We start from the raw sequence: 20,996 nt of genomic DNA, 5'->3' as shown, positions 1-20,996 counted from the left end.
ATTGTTGTTGTTAGGAAGTGGGCGAACCTTTCCAGCACTAGGGACACATTCTCTCCCCGGCAGCCTTCCAAGGCCCACATGCCAGTGGTGGGCAGGGCCAGAGGCAAAAGTGGGTGGAGCAACAAAGGTAGTGTTTACCTTTGCACAGTAGGCTAGTTCCTACAAATGCTCACACGCCTGTCTTGGTCCTCCATCCAGGCAAACAAGAAGCATTTTCAAGGGCACATTCCTGCAGGAACAAGCACTTGAAGAAGATGCAAAGTATGACCTGTGAGCCATAGGGGGCAATTGGAATGGTTTAGGAGGAACTTGGGGAGAGTCCTGAGGGCCAGATAGAGGGTTTTAGAGGGCCACATTTGGTTCCTCAGCCTGAGGTTCTCCATCTCCTTTTTTTGGTGATTTCAGACTGAAGGGATCCTAAGCAAAGTTCTCTGGGTGGACTTGTGTAACAAAAGGTGATGACTATGGTGTTCTTTCCCTTCTGTATTTGGGCTTTCTAGAGGCTGGGAAAGAATTTAGTTCTCTTGACCAGCAACATGCTCAGCCAGTTCTCCAGTGGAAAGAAAACATTTAAGTACAGTGGTACCCCGCAAGACGAACGCCTCGCGAGACGAAAAACTCGCAAAACGAAAGGTTTTTTCGTTTTCGAGTTGCCTCGCAAGACGAATTTCCCTATGGGCTTGCTTCGCAAAACGAAGCTTGCCCCGGGGACAGCGGATCTTCTCTTTTGAAGCAAGGGGCGGCGGGGAGATCGCTTCTCCCCACTGCCCTTTGCTTCAAAAGAGGTCCGGGGGCAGCGGGAAGCGCTTCCCGCTGCCCCCGGACCTCTTTTGAAGCAAGGGGCTGCGGGGAGATCGCTTCTCCCGGTGCTCCGAAGCGGGGCGGGGGGGCGGGAACACCTTCCCCCACCGCCCCGCTTCAGAACGGTGCTCCGAAGTGGGGCGGGGGCGGCGGGAACACCTTCCCCCACCGCCCCGCTTCGGAACGGTGCTCCGAAGTGGTGCGGGGGGCGGGAACACCTTCTGAAGGCTGGCGGGGGGCAAAAGTCTTTGTCCCCCCTGCCTGCCTTCCCAGGGACTTTTAAATCGCCCCGGACAGCGGAGAAGTCCTCCGCTGTCCCGGGGCGATTTTAAAATTCCGCCCGCCAGCATTTTAAGATTGCCCGGACAGCGGAGAAGTCCTCCGCTGTCCCAGGGTTTTTTAAAATGCTGGGGGTGGGAAGAAAAGCCCTTGTCCCCCCCCCCAGCCTTCAGAAGAGGTCCAGGGACAGACTGTCCCCGGACCTGGTCTGAAGGCGGTTTCCCTAGGAACGCATTAATTGATTTTCAATGCATTCCTATGGGAAACCGTGCATCGCAAGACGAAAAAACCGCAAGACGAAGAGACTTGCGGAACGAATTAATTTCGTCTTGCGAGGCACCACTGTATTAATGTGTGTTCCTCAATCAGCAGGCTATGCATAAGGAGGGGTCTCTCATGTTCAAAGTCCACTCCATGTTTTCTTAGCGGTTGTAGCATACCATAATCTGAAGCTGTCCCCACCCAGATTTTACTTAGGACTCAATATGCTCCTCTTTACACAAGCTAGACCAGGTCAATCAGCCACTGAAAGATTCTGGTAGGCTTCAGTATAAGTAGTTATTACTAAAATTTTAATAAAATCCTGTTCTGTTTGGAGAACTTTTCTGGGTTTTTCCTGGTCTCCAAAGAATGAATATTTTAACTTCACTTGCCGTGAATGTAGGAGCCCCTCACCTCCCTCTGGCAGCTCACACACAAAATGCTGTGAGGCCACTTGTAACTCCACACTCCCTTTACACAGCATGCTAAATCTAAAGAGGCTTCCTTTTGCTGAGCTTCGTATTTTATTTATGCAGTTATATGTTTTTATGTCATAAAACAGTCATTTTTAGCATAGTGTATGTTACTTTACTGTAGACTGGTGGTCACAGTTTTGTAGTTCATTGTTGCTCATGTTTACTCAGATATGTCTTACTGAGTTCAGTGGGACTTACGTGCAAGTAAATGTAAAGATTGCAGACTTAATCTGTTTATGAATTGTTCATACTGTTTCATGATTCAAACTCTCTTGATGTACAACCACCACTGAAGTTAATAGATTGATAATGGATAAATTCTTAGCTGCACTAAGCCTACTAAGTTTTTCCCCCCAGGGATGAAATAATATTTAAGAAGGATATGCCCTACATACTTAACAGGAGAGATAATAAGACGTGTAATAAAGAGACAACATAGCCCTCTTTCAGAAATAAGAAGTAGATGCAGTGTTGAATCGGGGTAACACTAAATGAGGATTAGAAGCAATTCAAAATTAAACTCTTGCTTGTTAACCCACTTTCTTTACAAAGCTATTCTCTTCTGACTTGGTCAAGATGAGTCAAGTTTAAAATTGGCTCCTCTTAGCATTCCCCCTACTCCCCCCCCCCCGTGGATTCATAATGGTAGAGACAACTTTCTGCTCCTCCAAAACTTTTCACTGTAGAAAATGGGTTGGCCCTCCTAATTGCAGGAGGTGCCCTGTTAGAATGAATTCTCTTGAGCTACAATGTGCAGCATTCACAGATTTGAACTCTTGTGTTACAGGCTGGCCAACAACGAGAAGCAAGGAATACGGTCGCATACAGTCTCTGTATCAGGTAGGCTCTGCAGTAACTTTGCTTATGAAGACAGTTTTATTTCGGTAATTTTATATATACTTCTCTGCTGCTAAATATTTTAAAGCCTTTGCTTACTTCCTCACAAAATATCATTGAAGGCTGGGAGGGGGAGGATATGCTGCTTTTTGTTGTTGTTTTTGTTTAACAAAGGCATCTCCTTATATGAAGCTTAGATGAAAAGCGATTACAGTACATAATTGAATTGCTTATGTGCAGGTTACTTTTCAACCAGGGGTAGCCAACTTGGTGCCCCCCAGTTACTGTTGAACTACAACTTCCTTTATCCCTGACCAGCCCCTGACTTGGAAGGCATCCTGTTGGCTACCCCTGCCCTTCATGATTCACGTATGCAAGGACTATCATAGCAGGGGAATATACAACTCAGTGAAAACTGCAATATATTATATCATTGCCTTTAATAAAATGTGTGCATGTGCTCTGTATCTACACGGATTTAGTTATCAGCAACAGAACTTGATATGGCTGTGAATTACTGGCTTAATAAAGTGCTCCATTTTAATCTGCTGCAATTCCCTTGTTTGCATAGAGTTTCCAAATACTAGGATCACTCTGGGATTCTTTTCAAACCAAAACATAAAGTAGTGATCCTTGCTGAGAGCGGAAGATTTAGAGGCTGGAGAACTTAGGACTGTTCGGCCGATGCTGTAGTTCAGTAGGAAATGTGTTGTATTTAGACCTGGGTTAAAATCCTAGAATTCAATGGATTTACATGGAGACTCTGGACAGGTTGCAACACTTGGAAATAGGTTTGACAAATAGGCGCGGGTGATAATGAGTTTTATCCTTATTTATTATTCTATTGCTTTTGTCAGTTTGCACATATTTGCTTCAATCTCTGTGTATAGAATGTTAATCACTATGTGGCTACTATAAGAGAATAATTGTAACCAAAAAGCATTGTACATGCTAAAATTGCTGTGGAAATAACAAAAGAAGACCATAGTTGAACATGAACAGTCCTCCCCTACTTCTCTCCCCAAACAAACCAGGAGCAGTAAGCCAAGAACAGGCCTTGGCTACTCCTTGTGGTTTGTTTAGAGAGAAACATGAGCCTGGGTTCAGATAACACAACAAGCCAAGTCTTGTGGCTTGTTGCCCCAAGTGCCGCAAGGAGTAGGGGAGGAGTTGACCAAGGGCAAGTGCAGCCCGGAGGCCAAACCAGATTAGCCACCCCTTGGTTTACTTGTTGTTTTGAGAGGAGAAGGGAAGGAAACACAGGGATCAGGAGAGAGAATTTGTTCCATCTATGCTGAGAAATTAAAAGGTCCCATTTCATAAGTTAGCATCAAAGTTGGTCTCAAGTCTTTAAAAACATTAAATCTGTAGATGCAACATGTTCATGAATAATGGTTTGTGTAACATGGAGAAGTTGGGTGGATAGTGTCAACATGCACATCAAACTGAAGTCTATAAGTTTGATTGCTCTATGTACCATTATCTAGACATGAGATTGTGCATGCAGGATTATGCTTTTTTCTGTTCTGGCTCTTTTTTGTTCTTTTTGGTCAGTCTGCTTTTCACATCAACCTTTTTATTGGCTTGTACAGCTGGATTTAATTACACTTGATTCTTGAAGAAACTACTGGCCAGTTTCTTGTTTAAACAGAGAACTCTTATTACAACAATGGAGAGCCAACTGGGAAATCCATCACCACTTCACTAGAGTAGCTTGGATGCATTCTTAAATGTAGCAAAGTCTAAGGAGTACAGGCCAAAACACAGAAGGATAACTTTTAAATCCTTAACAATTCAGCCGTTGGGCTGCAGTTTCTAAACACTTTGTTATGAACCATTAAAGCCCAGTTTGTGTAGAAATGTTGGAACAGCTCTAATGACTCATACAGTCCAAATGGTTATTCATACAGATTTTGTTACTACTAACCATTATTTGCACAAAATAATTTCAAGTCATAGTATAGTTCCTTCAGGTTTTGGCATGGGCTGTTGTCATGTTGAATTCATTCCTCAGGAACAGATCGTTAGTGTGAAAATTATATGGTAGTTTGGGCATAGTATTTTTCAGGGGGAGATAGTCTCTTTGGGTTTTTCTCGAAATGTACCAACTAGCTTCAAAGGAAGTTGTGTTTCATGCAATCACATAAAAGAGGCACACTTTCCCAATGAATATGTCTGAATGACCCTGAACAATGAAAGCAACAGATGCACACAATGCACAATTAATGTTGGCTTATCTAGCTTAGCAGAGTTTTAACAGCACAAAGTCTAATGTGCAAAACCAGCTGTGGTGATGCCATCCCAAACTGCAGAATGAGAGCTGTCATTTGATATTTAAAGTGACTTGTAGCCTAGAGACTTAAAGCGAGGCAGGGTTTTATAAGCCTCACTTTTCCCATCAAAACCAAGAAACACAAAATCAGAATGATACTCTTTGATTTTATCAGCATTGCTCTTCTTTATCTTGCATGAATCTAAGTGTTCTAGAAGTTCTGCAAAACCTGCCAGCCATTTAAAGAACAAGGTCACCAAACAAAAGTATCACTGAATAATGGGCAGTGTGACTGTTTCACGGGGAAGTGCATGCACAGAATTGCCCTGGTTTCCACATGGTGTTTACCGATTGACCTTGAAATGCTATGTGCGTTCACTCAGTATTATCTGTAAGTCACAGCCTTATAGCGTGTGGTACTCAACACATGAAGACGTAAATAAATTAATCACATCACAGAGCAAAATGTTCTTGCCCCTTTCCACCCCCTTTTTAGAGTACTTCTACAGTGGAGTTGAGTAGAATGTCTAAATCTGTCACTGAAGCAGTGCGGGTCTACATGCCAAGCATCTAGATGAAAAAATAATAATCCAATACTAGAATTCTGTTTCTGGTTTCTGCCATTTATTCAGAAGCAGCACTATGCTCCAAATTCACTTATACAGGGAGACAGTGGCACATGTTAATCAAGTTGCTCCCTGCCATTCCCCCATCTCCTTAGTGATGAGTAAAGTGTGTTGAGCTGCTTTGGATAGAGCAGAACCATTATTTGGCTTAGCATCTTCTATTTTAACTTATTATATTTATTGTGAAATTACATATGAGGGCAATTGTCCTGAATGGCAGTTTATAAATCTTTCCGTAAATAAACCATTGCCTTACTCCTTTAGTGTATTCAAGTTGCTCAGATGCCTTTGTTTTAAGACACTTGTGCAAACCATATATATTATACAGTCCCACGACTATCCTTTTGCAACAAGAGGAAAGCCCAAGGAATGCATGGTCAGCTACCTGGTTTTAAAGAGCATAGCTTGGTAATCAGGTCCTGTGTGGCATTGAATGAACTGAAAGAAAAATGCACGTTGCTGTTGGGAATATTAGTATCCCTGAATAGGGAAAAATGTTTTGCATCTTCAGTACCACACAGTCCTTAGAAGTGATTTAAGAAGGATAAGCAAACGTTGAGCTGCCATCTGTTTCTGGAGATTTACGATTTTTTTTCCTGCTGACCATGCTTGAAACATGCTCGGTCTGTCTACTTGTGATAGCTAAGAGAGCAAAGCACCCACATGATTTTTTGATAGCCCACTGCAATTTTTGTACTGTGAGCTGGCGAGGACCCTGTGATTCTTGGTTGTCTCAATCAGAAAGAGTGATGCTGCTAAACAGAGTTCAGGAAGCAGAGCAAAGTACAAAGAACAGGTTCCAAGGTGGGTTGCATGGAGATCGATACAGTTAAACCATATAAGATATTCCACCTCAAAAGGCTTGTGCAAGAATGCCTGTCTTGTCTTGACATCAAAATATATATAGTGGCAAGGCCAGATATCTCAGAGAGGAAGGCATTCCACCAAGTGGGAGGCCACCACACTGGTGATCATGGAAACGGGGGGTTGGGGGTGGTGGCCCCTGTTCTACGGCATTAGGCTTACACTTAAATACACTAGAGCCTTTCCTCATACCCTTTCCCATACATAATTTGTCAGAGTTTAGAAGGAGAAATGGAAGCATGTGTCTGACTGGTCTGCTGGACTGCTACTTTTTCAGATGTTTCCTACGCACCTTCCATTTCTGTATTATCAGTGTCCAATCCTCCACTTTTGTGAATCCAAAAGAATTTGGCAGATCTCCTTGTGGTACGCACCAGCATAAGCTTATGGTTTTTATTATATAAAGGCCAGGGATAAGAAGCTGGAGGTGAAGAAAGACCCCAGGAGCTGAAGATAGGTCTTACAGAAAGATGTTTTTGCCTCTTTAGGGCAAAAGAAAATACTCTCACTCCTTATCTTTTACTTAATGATGAGTGAAACATTTGCATTTGTTAAAATAAAAAAATTCCTTCCAGTAGCACCTTAAAGACCAACTAAGTTAGTTCTTGGTATGAGCTTTCGTGTGCATGCACACTTCTTCAGATACACTGAAACAGAAGTTGCCAGATCCTTCTATATAGTGTGAAGGTGGGGAGGGGTATTACTCAGAAGGGTGGTGGGAATGGGAGATTGGCAGATAGCTGAGATGAGCCTGTTGACGACTCTTAACGACTGCAATAGGTGTTACAGGAAAAGGCAAGGGGTGAGAAGGTGAAAAATGGCTTAGTCATGTATAATGAGATAAGAATCCAATGTCTTTGTTCAAACCAGGTCTCTCCATGGTTTTAAGTTTGGTAATGAGTTAAGGTGCTACTGGAAGGAATTTTTTTATTTTGACTATGGCAGACCAACACGGCTACCTATCTGTAACTGGATTTGCATTTGTTGTTATTGTGTCTATGTTCATACACACAGTCATGTGAATATCCAGATTTGTTAGTAATTGTCAATTTTGTAATCTATGCCAGTTCATACACCAAAACGACGTGTTCTGCTCATTGCTGTAAACAAGAGCTTGCAGATGTTGAGCTTTTAACAGCCCCTGTTTGATAAACCCCTTTTCAAAAAGCAAAGTAGAAGTAAAATATTCATTTCTGTAATAATACCCATTGAAAGGAAGGAAAGACATATTTCATGTAGTTGACTATCCCTTGAAAGGATAAAAATGTAACATTTAACTTTTGCATTCTGGTGTTCATTCCTTGCAGATGTGCTGATACGTCAATCTTCCGTTGTGTCCAAATAATTTTTCTTTCTTTTTATTTTCCGCTTCTTGGTAAAGGAGTCAATCACTGTCAACATAAAGCAAAGAAAGCCAGGCACTTTCTCCCTTTCGTCTTCTGTTCCCATGAGTCACCACCTAAGGGTACTACTGCACTGCTCTGCCTTTAGGCTTCCTGACTAACCCGAAAGCTGAACAATACTAACTCTGTTGCAGTTTTGTTCACCTGAGGTTGGAGTAAAATTGTGAAGCAGAGTTCCAAGAATAATCCTGCTGAAATTTTAGAGCATTTCCCAACACACACATACACACCTCGCAGGAAATATTTTTAACAAGTGTAGATGCTGCTGCCTTTGTACCGATGTGGTACACTATGTAAGCAAAACAATTGGGCAATGCAAGTGAAGAAGCTCTGGAAATCTTTTACTCAGTGGTCCACTTGGGCCAGCATATTCTTGGACCCCTGGTACAGCATGCAGTTTAATGTCATAGAAATTAGTAGCTATTAAAGTGTATTGAGGTCACTTAGGTTAGTAAGTGATTGTGGTAATGCTTTGCATAGATAGATCTAAAGGCATGTGCAGGCATTGCTACTGTAGGATTCTTACTGTGGGACAGGTATTTGCCTTCATGTTAGCATGCTGGACAGGGGGAGGCTCCAGTTTCCTCAAATGCAAGAAATTTGCTCAAGGAAGAGAACCAAAAAAGCATGGCTGAGAGGGGAAGACTTGCACCAGTCTAGGAGTACTTTTAGCCCCGGCCCAGGAGGACGTAGAGTGTGCCTGAGCCCTGGGTGTTGGTCCTTGACAGATGGGGCTTTGGTGGGGAGTTAGGGATGAAGAGAGGCAAACTTTCACCGTGCCTCTAATGAGCAGGTGTTTGCAGCACATTATCTTTTGAGCTGATTGGTTAGCAATCTGTTTCTGTAATTAGTACTAAAATTCTGAACGTGGATTGTATTTAGTAGTTTCATATTGTGGCATCACATGATTTTGCAAGAACAAATTCGTACAAGCATTAAATAATAGTCTAAATTACAGGAGAAAGTTTTCATACGCATCAGGCCGGTTTGCCCCTTGGGCCAACTTATTCCTTTTTATTCTGCTTTCTTGTCCCGTAGCAGATGGATGCCACTGGTAATGAAGCACAGCCGCTTAAGTTTCCTTTCCCCAAAAATGTACTTGAAATTTGTACCACCGTGTTGTTTGCTTGCATTTTGTCCTATGCTGTGAGGAATTAGACCACTGGATTCCAGTGAGCTCCCTTAATTTCCTCTTCCTTTATCAGATCTCTTTTGAGCTAGGCATGTAAGATGACTGCATATGATTTTGCTATTCTGTTTGACTTTCCTGTGATTTTAATACTATATCTTCCCATTTCTTTCCCCTTTTGTCCCTCCCCTTCCCTGCATTTCTCTCTCTCTCTCTTTGCATGCCACCCGGATCAACAGATGAAATTAGTGGGGACGGTAATATGTGGTTATATATCTATACCTATTTCAGTCTGTCTGTCACTAACATGCAGTTTTACAGCCCCTTACGCTGATCTACTGCTAATGTCATTTTAAAAAATAATCAAAGTAGCCCTAAGGCTGGCTTTTATGTCTTCCTACTCCACAGTGTCACACAGAACAAAGTGCTATATAAGTTGTTTGTTTGTCTTTAAACCCTTCAAATGAGGGCTGAAGTTGGCTTTACATTAAATGTGACTGCTGTTCCAAATGATAGTTTTGCATCTACATTCCCTTCCCTTCTCAGAAACTTCTAGTGTTTCCTACCTCACGTCTTGACACCACAGTGTCAAGCCTGGAGCTGGAACTGGGGGAGGGATATTAAACTGGAACTTATGGAGGACAAGCAGGAAACTAGATGTGCAGCTGCTTATCTAGCTTAATTCCAAAAGGAGAATTTCCATTCCCCCCCCACCCCAAATATACGCGCTGAACTTGAAATACTGAAGCAAGAGCAAAGTGCAGGCTGGACTCTATGTGTGGCTTCTGGAGTGGTGCTGAGAATCTGTTTGGAATGACCAAACAGAAACAAAAGTTCCATTCCCAACCCCAAGTTCAATAAGAATATCTCAAACAGCAGCCAGTGAAGAGCTGCATTTCTTTACATTAGACGGCTTCTTTAAAACTGGCCCCCTCTGCTGGTGTTAGGGCCTACTCCCTGACATCCCTGAGCCACTGTTAAGGCTTTGCAATTCCTAGGCCTTCCGAAATGAAGAATTGCTTATATTTGCTATAGCATAATAGCGATATCAGAGAAAGCTAAATGTTTTTCTTTCCAATGCAAGTAATTTGTCTCCCTGGGGTGAATACGAATTCTCCAATACGTGAAAGAGAAAAGTAAAATAACTAGGGGGAAATGGAATGGTCTGTTATATTATCTCTCTCTCTGCCTCCCCCCCCCCTCTCTCTCACACACAGAGTGAGTGTGTGTGAGAGAGAAATTAACATTTACTTTAGATACTATAGCCATCTTAATCATCCTTCAAATGCTGAGCACATCGTTATTTTTAGTGGGTCAGCAGTGTTGGGGCTGCCTTGCTCCCCATCTTACTAGAACAGCACCTATGCAAGGAAGGGATCACAATGTCTGGATTGGGAAACATCCTTTTGATTATGATGCCAGCCAAAAGCAGCCACGTGGCCACATTTGCCAGGGTGGCTTGTAGAGATGTGCTGCTAGAATTGGCTATGTCCTTTCCATGTGTGCCTTTCTGCATTGTTTTCCTCTGCACAGAGTGAAGAAAAAGCCCACCCCTAAGACTGTGTAAGAGTAATAAAGTGAAAGCAAAATAATAACAATCATATAAAGCATGCTTTATTTCTCTTTATTGGGAAGATATGCCCATAGCTTTTAAAATATGCTTTTATATGGGAAATGCTACATGTTCAGGGTTGTGCAGTGTTCAGCCATAATCCTATTTGAGGATAGCATCCTATTGCCACTATGCTAAACCTACTTATTGGTGAATAAATCTGCAGTCCTAACCCCCCTTACCTGGGAGTAAGCCCCATTGAATTGAACAGGGCATACTACTGAGTAGACACCATGGCAGCTGCAACTGCTTCTATCTGCACTTTAATTTAGAGACAGCAGCAGCTAATGATTAAGTGCTGGGCTGTGCAAAGCAGGAAACTGCGAAGGTGGATTTTTATTCTATGTATCATGTTAGCATGCTGCCATTCCCCAAGGAACTCAGGGGTTACTTGGGGTTATATTTGTTTATCATCTCATCAACAATGTAAGGAAGGTTAAGCTGAGCTAGAACCTGGGTTGTTGCAGGCTGCCCAGTGAACTTCATGGCTTGGAAACAATTTTAGCCTGAGTTTTTCACATCCAGTCATAAGGTTTTAGTCACCACACTACACCGCAAGAACTGAAAGTACCTAAATTGACGAATAGAACAGGAAATCTCTAGCAATTATGCTTTTGAGAGAATGTGGATATGGGTGAGCATTTGAATTGTTTGCTGAGAGCCAGAGAGGGTTTTTTTTGGGGGGGGGGGGAGAGATGATACAGCAAAGCGAAAGGAAGGAAGTGGTAAAACTTGGGAACAGATCAGATGAAGGAGGGGCAGTTTTTACCACTGAGATGTGAGATTTGGTGGAGAGATGCTTTCCAGTATCTCTGAGTATCAGAAAACTGATAGTGAAGGGAGCTGAAGCTTTGAACAAATGGGAGGACTGAGCATAGAGAAAGGTGTGGTCAAAGGTTGCTACAGGGAGGAGGAGCGACAAGGAGTAAGTCACCCAAGGTGGCAGAGGGAGAATGAGTAGATAAAGGAGACGAAATAAATAGTAAATGCACAGAAATCCAAGATTGAAGGCAAGTTTTAAAAGTTGGAATAATCAGAAGATTGAACTCAAAAGATAGAATGAGATGAAAAGACCTGAAGGGTCTTGCATTTTGGTCTCTGGTACAGAGTATACCAGTTTTAAGTGGAAAAAATACATCTAAATCAGTGCCCCCCCCAAAAAAAAACCAGTAATGGGGAAAGGGACAAAATCCCACTTTCATGTTTAGTGCAGAGATACCAAACCACTTAAATTAATCTGCTCCATTCACAATTGATATTACCACTGTTTTTTTGGGGGGTGGTGGTGGTATATTCATTCAAAAAGTAACTGGTGAAGAGTTTTCAGAGGAGCACTTAGGCTTGGCCAGGATATGTCACCAGAGTTTGGAGGTTGAGAAGGGACAGGGTTTGGTGGTCCAGAATTGTTCATCACACAAGTATCAAGGGAAAACCATTGGCACTTTCTCACCAGCAAGTTTTTAGAACAGTGGCTTATGTACCCTATTGTGTTTTTAAACTTTTTATGAAGATGCAGTGTTTATAATGAACAGATGAGCAGATGTTTTGGGAATTGTGGTCTAAACATACTGACTTCATAGAGGAGGCTTGGGGTGAGAGTGCAGGCTTTCAGATATTTATTCCAGTTAGTGCGCAAGAATGTGCTTTGCACTCCTTTCTAGAGGTCTAAGAGATCACTGGCAGGAGTGGAATAGATTTGGCATGATAGGAATCATAGAATTGTAGAGTTGGAATGGACCTTGATGATCTCTCTGGTCGGGGACAGAGGGTGGCGCTTGGGGGGGAACTATCATCCCGCCACTCCTTGGTGTGTGGAGTGCCTCAGGGTGCGATTCTCTCCCCGATGCTTTTTAACATCTTTATGCGCCCCCTCGCCCAGCTTGTCCGGAGTTTTGGGCTGGGCTGCCATCAGTATGCTGATGACACCCAACTCTATCTGTTGATGGATGGCCATCCTGACTCGGCCCCAGACACACTGATCAGATGCTTGGAAGCTGTGGCTGGATGGTTACGTGGGAGCCGGTTGAAGTTAAATCCTTCGAAGCCAGAGGTCCTCTGGCTGGGACGGGACGATACCTCCCTCTCCATGGAGGCGCAGATTGCAGCTATAACAAAGGCGGCATTTTTTCATCTCCGCCAAGCTAAGCAGTTGGCCCCTTACCTCTCTCGCCCTGACCTAGCCACTGTGATCCACGCGACGGTCACCTCCAGACTGGATTATTGTAACTCGTTCTACGTGGGGCTGCCCTTGAGACTGACCCAGAAACTCCAGCGGGTGCAGAATGCCGCAGCGAGACTCCTTACGGGGTCTTCGCTGCGGGGTCACATTCATCCGGTGCTATACCAGCTGCACTGGCTCCCGGTGGAGTACAGGATCAGGTTTAAGGTGCTGGTTTTAACCTTCAAAGCCCTATACGGCCTAGGACCCTCGTATCTACGGGACCGCCTCTCCTGGTATGCCCCACAGAGGAACTTACGGTCCTCAAATAAAAACATCTTGAAGGTCCCAGGCCACAGAGAAGTTAGGCTGGCCTCAACTAGAGCCAGGGCTTTTTCGGCTGCGGCTCCAACCTGGTGGAACGCTCTGTCACAAGAGACAAGGGCCCTGCAGGACTTGACATCTTTCCGCAGGGCCTGCAAGACAGAGCTGTTCCGCCAGGCCTTTGGTTAGGGCACAGCCTGACTCCCTCCTTTGGCAATCTTTACAATACTTTAGTTTATGGTTGCCATCAATTTTGATTTTAATTAATTCTTATGATGTTTTTATAATGTTGCACTATTTTAGTGTTGTTAGCCGCCCTGAGCCCGGCTTCGGCTGGGGAGGGCGGGATATAAATAAAATTTATTATTATTATTATTATTATCTATTCCAACCCCCTGCAATAGAGAATATGCAGCTGTCCAGTTAGTGGATTGAACCTGCAACCTTGGCTTTATCAGCACCACACTCTAACCAACTGAGATATCCAAGCCCAAGGCAGATTTATATAAACAAACTTGCCACTCTTAGTTCCCAGTGAACTACTACTGAGTATTGTAAGCATCTGTCTCTCTTGGAAGACAATGGAGGGATGCACCTCTGGGGTGAAGGAGACTGTTGGAAGGTTGCAGCACCTGCTGTGGCTGTAGAGGATGATATAGGAGAGACATGTTTTGTTGCAGCTGGGGCAGATGAGGGTGTTTGGTTGTGCTACTGCAGATGTACCATGGCGTTCCTTCTCTCTGCGTTCCTCCCAGCGGTCATTTCTCCTCTTGTCACTGCTATGGATGCATGTCCTGACTGTCTCCAGGCACTGCAGTCGTCTGCAAGGGATTCACACACAGCAGGGTTGGAAGGACACAGTTGGTCTGGCAACGGGCCTGGTGCCACTCTTATAATTAACATTACTTAGCTCCCAGAGCCTGGCATGCTCTGGTCCATGGGGTCACGAAGAGTCGGACACGACTAAACGACTAAACAACAACAGCAGCTTCCAGTGAATTACTTCTGTATAAATTTTGAATAATATAGACAAATATAAGCCATCAAATTCATTTGCAGATGGAATTCACAATTATTATTTATTAAATCTGTATACTGCCCTTCATCTGTAGATCTCAGGGCAGTTCACAAAATAAAAATACAAGATTAAAAATACAAGATACACAATGCAGAATAAAAACAAAAACAAACCTTCAACCCCCTTCCCCGTACCCTGTCCCACAAACAATTCAAAATGTAATAGGATGTTAATCAGCAAGATTGGTTGAAGAGGAGTGTTTTCCCCTGGCGCCTAAAGGTATATAATGAAGGTGCCAGCCGAACCTCCGTGAGAAGACTATTCCACAAATGGGGAGCTACTGCAAAAAAGGCCTGTTCTTATGTTGCCATCTTCTGGATCGCTCGTGAAGGAGGCACATTAAGATGATGAAGATGATGATTTCAGGGTGGACACGGGTGGCACTGTGGGTTAAACCACAGAGCCTAGGACTTGCCGATCAGAAGGTCGGCGGTTCGAATCCCTATGACAGGGTGAGCGCCCGTTGCTCGTTCCCTGCTCCTGTCAACCTAGATCAATAGGTACCACTCCGGCGGGAAAGTAAACAGCATTTCCGTGTGCTGCTCTGGTTCACCAGAAGTGGCTTAGTCATGCTGGCCATATGACCCGGAAGCTGTACGCCGGCTCCCTCGGCCAGTAAAGCAAGATGAGCGCCGCAACCCCAGAGTCGATCACAACTGGACCCTAATGGTCAGGGGTCCCTTTACCTTTACTAGGGTCATATCGAGAGAGGCAGTCCTTGGGGTATTGCAGTCCTGAGCCTTTTAAGGCTTTTTAGGTCAGAATTGGGCCCAGCCAGTGCAGTCAGGCCAGGCTTGGCGTAATATGCTCAAACTGTCTTCCCCCCGTGAGCAACCTGGCCAGCTCTGTGGTTTCATATAGATGTACAACCCATCTTTCTGTTTTTTTGTTGTTTTAGAATCCTAGAATCATAGAATCCTAGAATCATAGAGTTGGAAGAGACCACAAGGGCCATCGAGTCCAACCCCCTGCCAAGCAGGAAACACCATCAGAGCACTCCTGACATATGGTTGTCAAGCCTCTGCTTAAAGACCTCCAAAGGAGGAGACTCCACCACACTCCTTGGCAGCAAATTCCACTGTCGAACAGCTCTTACTGTCAGGAAGTTCTTCCTTATGTTTAGGTGGAATCTTCTTTCTTGTAGTTTGCTCCGTGTCCGCTTCTCTGGAGCAGCAGAAAACAACCTTTCTCCCTCCTCTATGTGACATCCTTTTATATATTTGAACATGGCTATCATATCACCCCTTAACCTCCTCTTCTCCAGGCTAAACATGCCCAGCTCCCTTAGCCGTTCCTCATAAGGCATCGTTTCCAGGCCTTTGACCATTTTGGTTGCCCTTCTCTGGACACGTTCCAGTTTGTCAGTGTTTTAAGGGAACAGATTGCTCCATAGTGTGCTAGACTGAAACTAAGCATCAGACTCTTGCTGCTAGTGGATCCCGCATCCTCAAATTGTTAATCATGCATAAGATATACAAAGTTCTTGCTTGTTTGCACCTCTTAGAAAGGGTCTTGATTTATAGTCCTGTCCTACACCACTGGATTATAATGGGCCTTGTAGTTGGAAGTTTCAATTGATGATATAGACAGGACTTAATTCATATTTTGACTAATAGAACTAAATAGGGGAACTGTCTACTATTTAATAAAAGATGCATTCAAATTGTCTCTAATGTCTGAAAAACAAGTCTGGTGGTGTAATGTAGTAGGCAATGAGATCATCTTCATTTCCATGAATAACTTTGTGCATGGGGAAACTTTAGTCATGGTGGCCTAAGCAGATATGTGTGAAGATTGAGAAGGCTACAGGTTTTTGCTTTTTAAATGGGAAAGGGAGCAGCATCCCTACCCCCCAAAATGTCAATCCTCCTACAAACTCTCTGATTCCTTCCTTTCAGAAACGGATGACTATGCAGAGATTATAGATGAAGAAGATACTTATACCATGCCCTCAAGTAAGTAAAATGTTCATTCTGGAGTTTGTCGTATTCATAAACTTCAGAACAGCAATCAGCAAGCCGTTTGCAATTCAGCCAGTTCAGATCCATTGGCTTCAGTTTAGTTCAATTGGTTTTAGGTAACTTGTTGGTCAGAAGATCAATACGTTTCAAAATCGGGTGGCTTTAAAAGAGAAATCTTGTGGGCAATAATATTCTTACAGGATTTACATTCTGTTTTCTTCTTCTATCTGTGCTTGATTCACGAAACAAAGCTAACATTTAAACACCCTAGTAGAAATTAGTGGGGGGAGGGACCCATCAGGTTAGAAAATGAACTGTAGACACCAAGTAAACCATTAAAATTTAAAATGCATGAGGGAAAACTTTGTGTGGTATATCTGTTGTTAGTTTGTACCATTTCAGGGGAGCGCTCAAAAGAGTTGAATGATTTCCCCACATCGGACATATGCAGCTAGCATACCACTGAGGAAGCTTTCCTGGCAGACCCTGTTTATATGTTGAAGGAGTATTTGGGGGGAGCATTCAATCGCTTGAATCTTGCCTGCAGTCTGAAATATAGCCCAGTGACAAACAGCAATGCATTAATGGGGCTTCTACTTGGCTGCTTTAGTGCTGGATATTGTGGCACTGGTCAACTTTAGGACTTGCCTAGACAAGCCAGGTCCATGGGTGCTTTTGCCTCTTCCCTCTTTCTTTTTTTTTCCCTTTTGTGAGACCAGATGTGTGCTAGCCCCTGGAAATATCAGTTTGCTTAAAACCACAAGTTTTCAGCCTCCTCCCATCACAAAGGAGGGGAAATGGCTGTGTGAACTGCTGAACTTGGATCTTTGTAGGCCACCCTGGAAGGAAGAGTGGACATGAATGTAATAAATAAAAACCCCTTGCAGGGTTGGGGGGGGGGCTGGCTGGCTGGATGCTTCTATTGTTTTTGGCCATAGTAATGAGAGAGGGTAGATCTCAGAAGTGAGCACTGCATATTCGGAAGCCTTTGCACTTTGCAAATAAAGGTTGGGAACAGGGATTACCAATGACATCTTTGCCTCTCTTGGGTCATGAGGATGGTGGCAAAATGAAATTAAGATTTTATACTTGTGGGGCTCACACTAAATTAATATACAAAGTCTCTGTGTCTGTGGGTTTTAAATATTAGAAGTATTTTCCAAATGTTTTATGAATTTGAAGAAGCTATTTCTAAGGAAGTGTTTGATTTTTCTCTTAATTGCACTGCAGAAAGCTATGGAATAGATGAAGGTAACAGGAGATCTTTTAATAATCTCTGTGCTTGCAACTTTGGAATGATGTGATGGTGTCTTTTTTAAAAAAACCTTGACTTTATTAATATAAAATATTAATTAGCTTGATTGTGAGAATTTAGCCAATATATTTGATAGCTTTGGGATTTTAAAGAGGACAATGCATTAGTCAATTAAAAAATGTGTAGGACATATTAAGCCCATTTTTATCGTGTGAGCTGTACTCACTTATTGTTACAAATACTGTAAATGAAGTGTTATAGAATAAGACCTAAAGTACTTGTTAGTTGTTTTGGAGGTAGCTGGCAGCGGAAATGAGAAATAAAGCATGTTTCCAAGTAAATAAATGAATTGATTGGAGATACACTGCTTCATGCTCTAGGAAACCACTGGTTTTCTTAGGAATATGCAGTAAATTATAGAAAAAAGTAATAAATAATGCACAATCTCATTATGTTAATTTTGCATCAAATATCACCAGAATTTAGGTGTTGCTTTTGTAAATATCTGGTTCTTTTTATTATCTCCTTCCTTGCACCTCTTTAAAAATACTCCAGGCTGATTTGGTGTTTAACAGTGCAATCCTGTGAATGTTTACTTGGAAGTAGGTCTCACTTGGTTCAGTGGAACTTAATCTCAGGTAATTGTGCAAAGGATTCCAGCCACAGGCACCCAAAAGACAATATAGCAGAGAACTCTTAAACATACTGTTTATGGAGGCTAACCCATATAATCTAGGCTACTTGCATTTCTTTCCATGTGGTCTTGTAGGTCATAATCCAATTAAGATGTTTTAATTATATTTATTGCATTAATAATAACTAAACACATTGGAACTAATTCAGTACGTCTGGATTTCACAGCATTCTTTTCAGGGTTTTCGTTCGAACAGTTGTTTAAGAGGATTCTGCTGTGCAGACCGTATTTTTATAGATTGCGTGCAGCAAATTCTAATCTGTTTTTCAAATGCCAATCATTTGTGCGGCTTACTTTTGAATTTTTTGGCATCTTGTGGATTATTTCAGCTGAAAGCTTTTCATCAGTAGATTGACATTTAAATGGATTCTGTTTCAATAGCCAGGGATTATGAGATTCAGAGAGAACGGATTGAACTGGGACGCTGCATTGGTGAAGGGCAGTTTGGAGACGTTCATCAAGGAGTTTACGTGACCCCAGTAGGTATCCTTAATGTTTTCATACTTTTTCATAAAGTGTATTCTCTTTCTTGTAATTATGCGTTCTGTGAAAACATTTGGTGGATAGACATTTATTATTTTATCCAGTAAGAGTAGTGAAAGAATCATAGAACCATAGCTGTCAACCGTCCCTTGTTTGGCGGGAAAGTCCCTTATCCCAGCGCTGTGTCCCGCTGCTGTCCCTTATTGATGATGTCCCTTAAATTTCCCGGGTTTCAAAGGAAGCAGCTCCTCTCCCTCCCTGCCTACCGGCCAGGGAGGAGGAAGGCTTCAACTGTGTTGCGTGGCTGTATTGCTCACCCAATAAGGAGTCTAAGAACGACTGGGGGGTGGAGCTTGCATACCTTGTGCCGATCAAATCGGCTGCGTTGCCTGGGGACTCACCTTTGCTCAGCACTTCCCAGCGGAGAGGTGACGGTGGTTTTCCTTGCTGCATCCCCTTTGCCGGGTTGCTGCGCTGTGGGAACCACCGCTTGAGGCTTCGTTTGGCTGCTGGCTGGGCTTTCTGCCTTTGGCTCGGAGGGGCTCAGAAGTTGAACATACCTGTGTCCGGAAAATCCCTTATTTTGGCTGCTGATTCCTTATTTTCGAGGCTGCTGGTCCCTTATTTTCAAATCTGTAAGTTGACAGCTATGCATAGAACTGTAGAGTTGGAAATGACCCCCGTATGGGGATTTAACCGTCAACCTTGGTGTTATCAGCACCATGCTCTAACCAAGAATTACAAAGGAGATCCACCACCTTCGTCTGGAGCCAACCTCTGACCTGGGAAGTGAAATATTCTGTCTTACTGCTTCACATGGCTTGGCAGGGATAGAATTCTTTAGTTTGGGCTTTCTGATTATTTGTGGAGCCTTCATTATTACTTGAAGTGCATGACATGTGCCTTCATTCCTATTCATGAATTTGTATCTGAAGAAGCTAGAAGTCTATGGTACCTTGTAAGTCAAAGGGTACAGGGCAGGACAGTAGTTCTTCAACACCACATTTTGGGATCTACCCGGGGGGAGGGGAGAGAGAGAGAACTTTACATAATGTGGCTAAATGTTGCTCGTGTTAATCTGTCCAAGCCTACATGTTTGTACCTGTGTCTTCAAATAAGTTAGAAGCAGCCCTTATAATTCGTTGTCCATCAAAATACTTGTTTGATATCATACACAGCCTACTGTTACTGCTGCACATTTCACACAAAAATTGAGGTAATTTGTATACAGGTTCCATTCCCCACCCCCCATATGTGAAATCACATAAAATGGGGAGAACCCTAGAGAGTCCTTCTGGAATGGGTAGGATTTTCTTGCAAGGTGGCGGCTATAAATAGATACAGTGGTACCTCGGGTTACAGACGCTTCAGGTTACATACACTTCCGGTTACAGACTCCGCTAACCCAGAGATAGTACCTCGGGTTAAGAACTTTGCTTCAGGATGAGAACAGAAATCGTGCGGCAGCGGGGGGAGGCCCCAATAGCTAAAGTGGTACTTCAGCTTAAGAACGGACCTCCAGGACGAATTAAGTTCTTAACCCGAGGTACTATTGTATTTGGGTTTAAAGTGTGTGTGCTTGCACGCTTGCTTGGGTGCAGACACGGAGACACAAACATGCCATTGCAGGGGGAGTTTTTCATCACTCGCTAAAAGTTGTGTCAGTTTGATTTCTCATTTTCTTAAGTTGTCTCAAATTTGGACAAAGGTGGAGGAATCACCCAGAAATGTACCAGTGGATGCTAGTCTGCCTCCAAAATGACTCACAAGCTCTGTGTTTTTCAAAACTATTACAGAGTGAGAGAATGCTTAGCAATGATTTGTTGCAAATATGTTTTTAAAAACATTTAAGATGTGTTCTATGCAACATTGTTAGAAACAACATTGCCAATGTATATGAATTAATTGAATGAAAATATACACTTGTAACTTACCATGATTTCTTGCAAAAAAACAAACAAAAACCCTCTCTCATAGTTGTTGGTTATAGTTCCAAAGAAACAAATATTCACAGGAGGTGACCATTATTTTTATATTGTGGTTTTTCTGTCTTGCAGGAAAACCCTGCCATGGCGGTTGCAATCAAAACGTGTAAAAATTGCACCTCAGACAGTGTGCGAGAGAAATTCTTACAAGAAGCCTGTAAGTTCTAAAATCACTTCCTCTTTACATTTCAGTAAGCCAAGGTGGGGAACGTGTATCATATGGCCACAAAATTTAAGATGCTCTTATAATTCTGAGATCCCTGCTTTTATTCAGTTATCTGTTTTTGAGAGCAAGTTTTCTAGGCTTCATTCTTCGTTATGTTGAAAACATAGCAGCATTGAATGATGAATTTTCAGAGTCAGAGGTATGTAAATAATGGCCCAAATTCATCATGAAAGCTGTAAGCTGACTTACTCTGAGCATTAAGTACACAAACCATCCTGAAACTAAAAGGTAATAAGTATTTTATATTTTTACCATATCACCAATTTTATAGC

At 42.8% G+C, this 20,996-nt stretch overlaps 1 protein-coding gene across 13 annotated transcripts in view; it reads left to right on the top strand.

Annotated features, from left to right (window-relative positions):
- Window positions 1-20,996, top strand: part of PTK2 (protein tyrosine kinase 2) — a 221,046-nt gene that overhangs the window by 153,593 nt on the left and 46,457 nt on the right. For 6 of the 13 annotated variants that reach the window (XM_082235513.1, XM_082235524.1, XM_082235525.1 and 3 more), the window contains 7 exons: window positions 2,605-2,657; window positions 7,798-7,881; window positions 9,188-9,205; window positions 16,019-16,075; window positions 17,312-17,332; window positions 18,412-18,509; window positions 20,571-20,655. In XM_082235513.1, coding sequence (XP_082091639.1) covers window positions 2,605-2,657; window positions 7,798-7,881; window positions 9,188-9,205; window positions 16,019-16,075; window positions 17,312-17,332; window positions 18,412-18,509; window positions 20,571-20,655 — 416 coding nt within the window. The remainder of the gene's footprint in view (window positions 1-2,604; window positions 2,658-7,797; window positions 7,882-9,187; window positions 9,206-16,018; window positions 16,076-17,311; window positions 17,333-18,411; window positions 18,510-20,570; window positions 20,656-20,996) is intronic. The other 7 variants (XM_082235515.1, XM_082235522.1, XM_082235516.1 and 4 more) reach the window with 5 other exon arrangements.

This window comes from Podarcis vaucheri (genome assembly GCF_965113315.1).
Source record: "Podarcis vaucheri genome assembly, chromosome: 8".
NCBI classification, from domain to species: Eukaryota; Metazoa; Chordata; class Lepidosauria; order Squamata; family Lacertidae; genus Podarcis; species Podarcis vaucheri.
The sequence above is the reverse complement of the archived record's forward strand: the minus strand, read 5'-3'. Positions and strand labels throughout refer to the sequence as shown.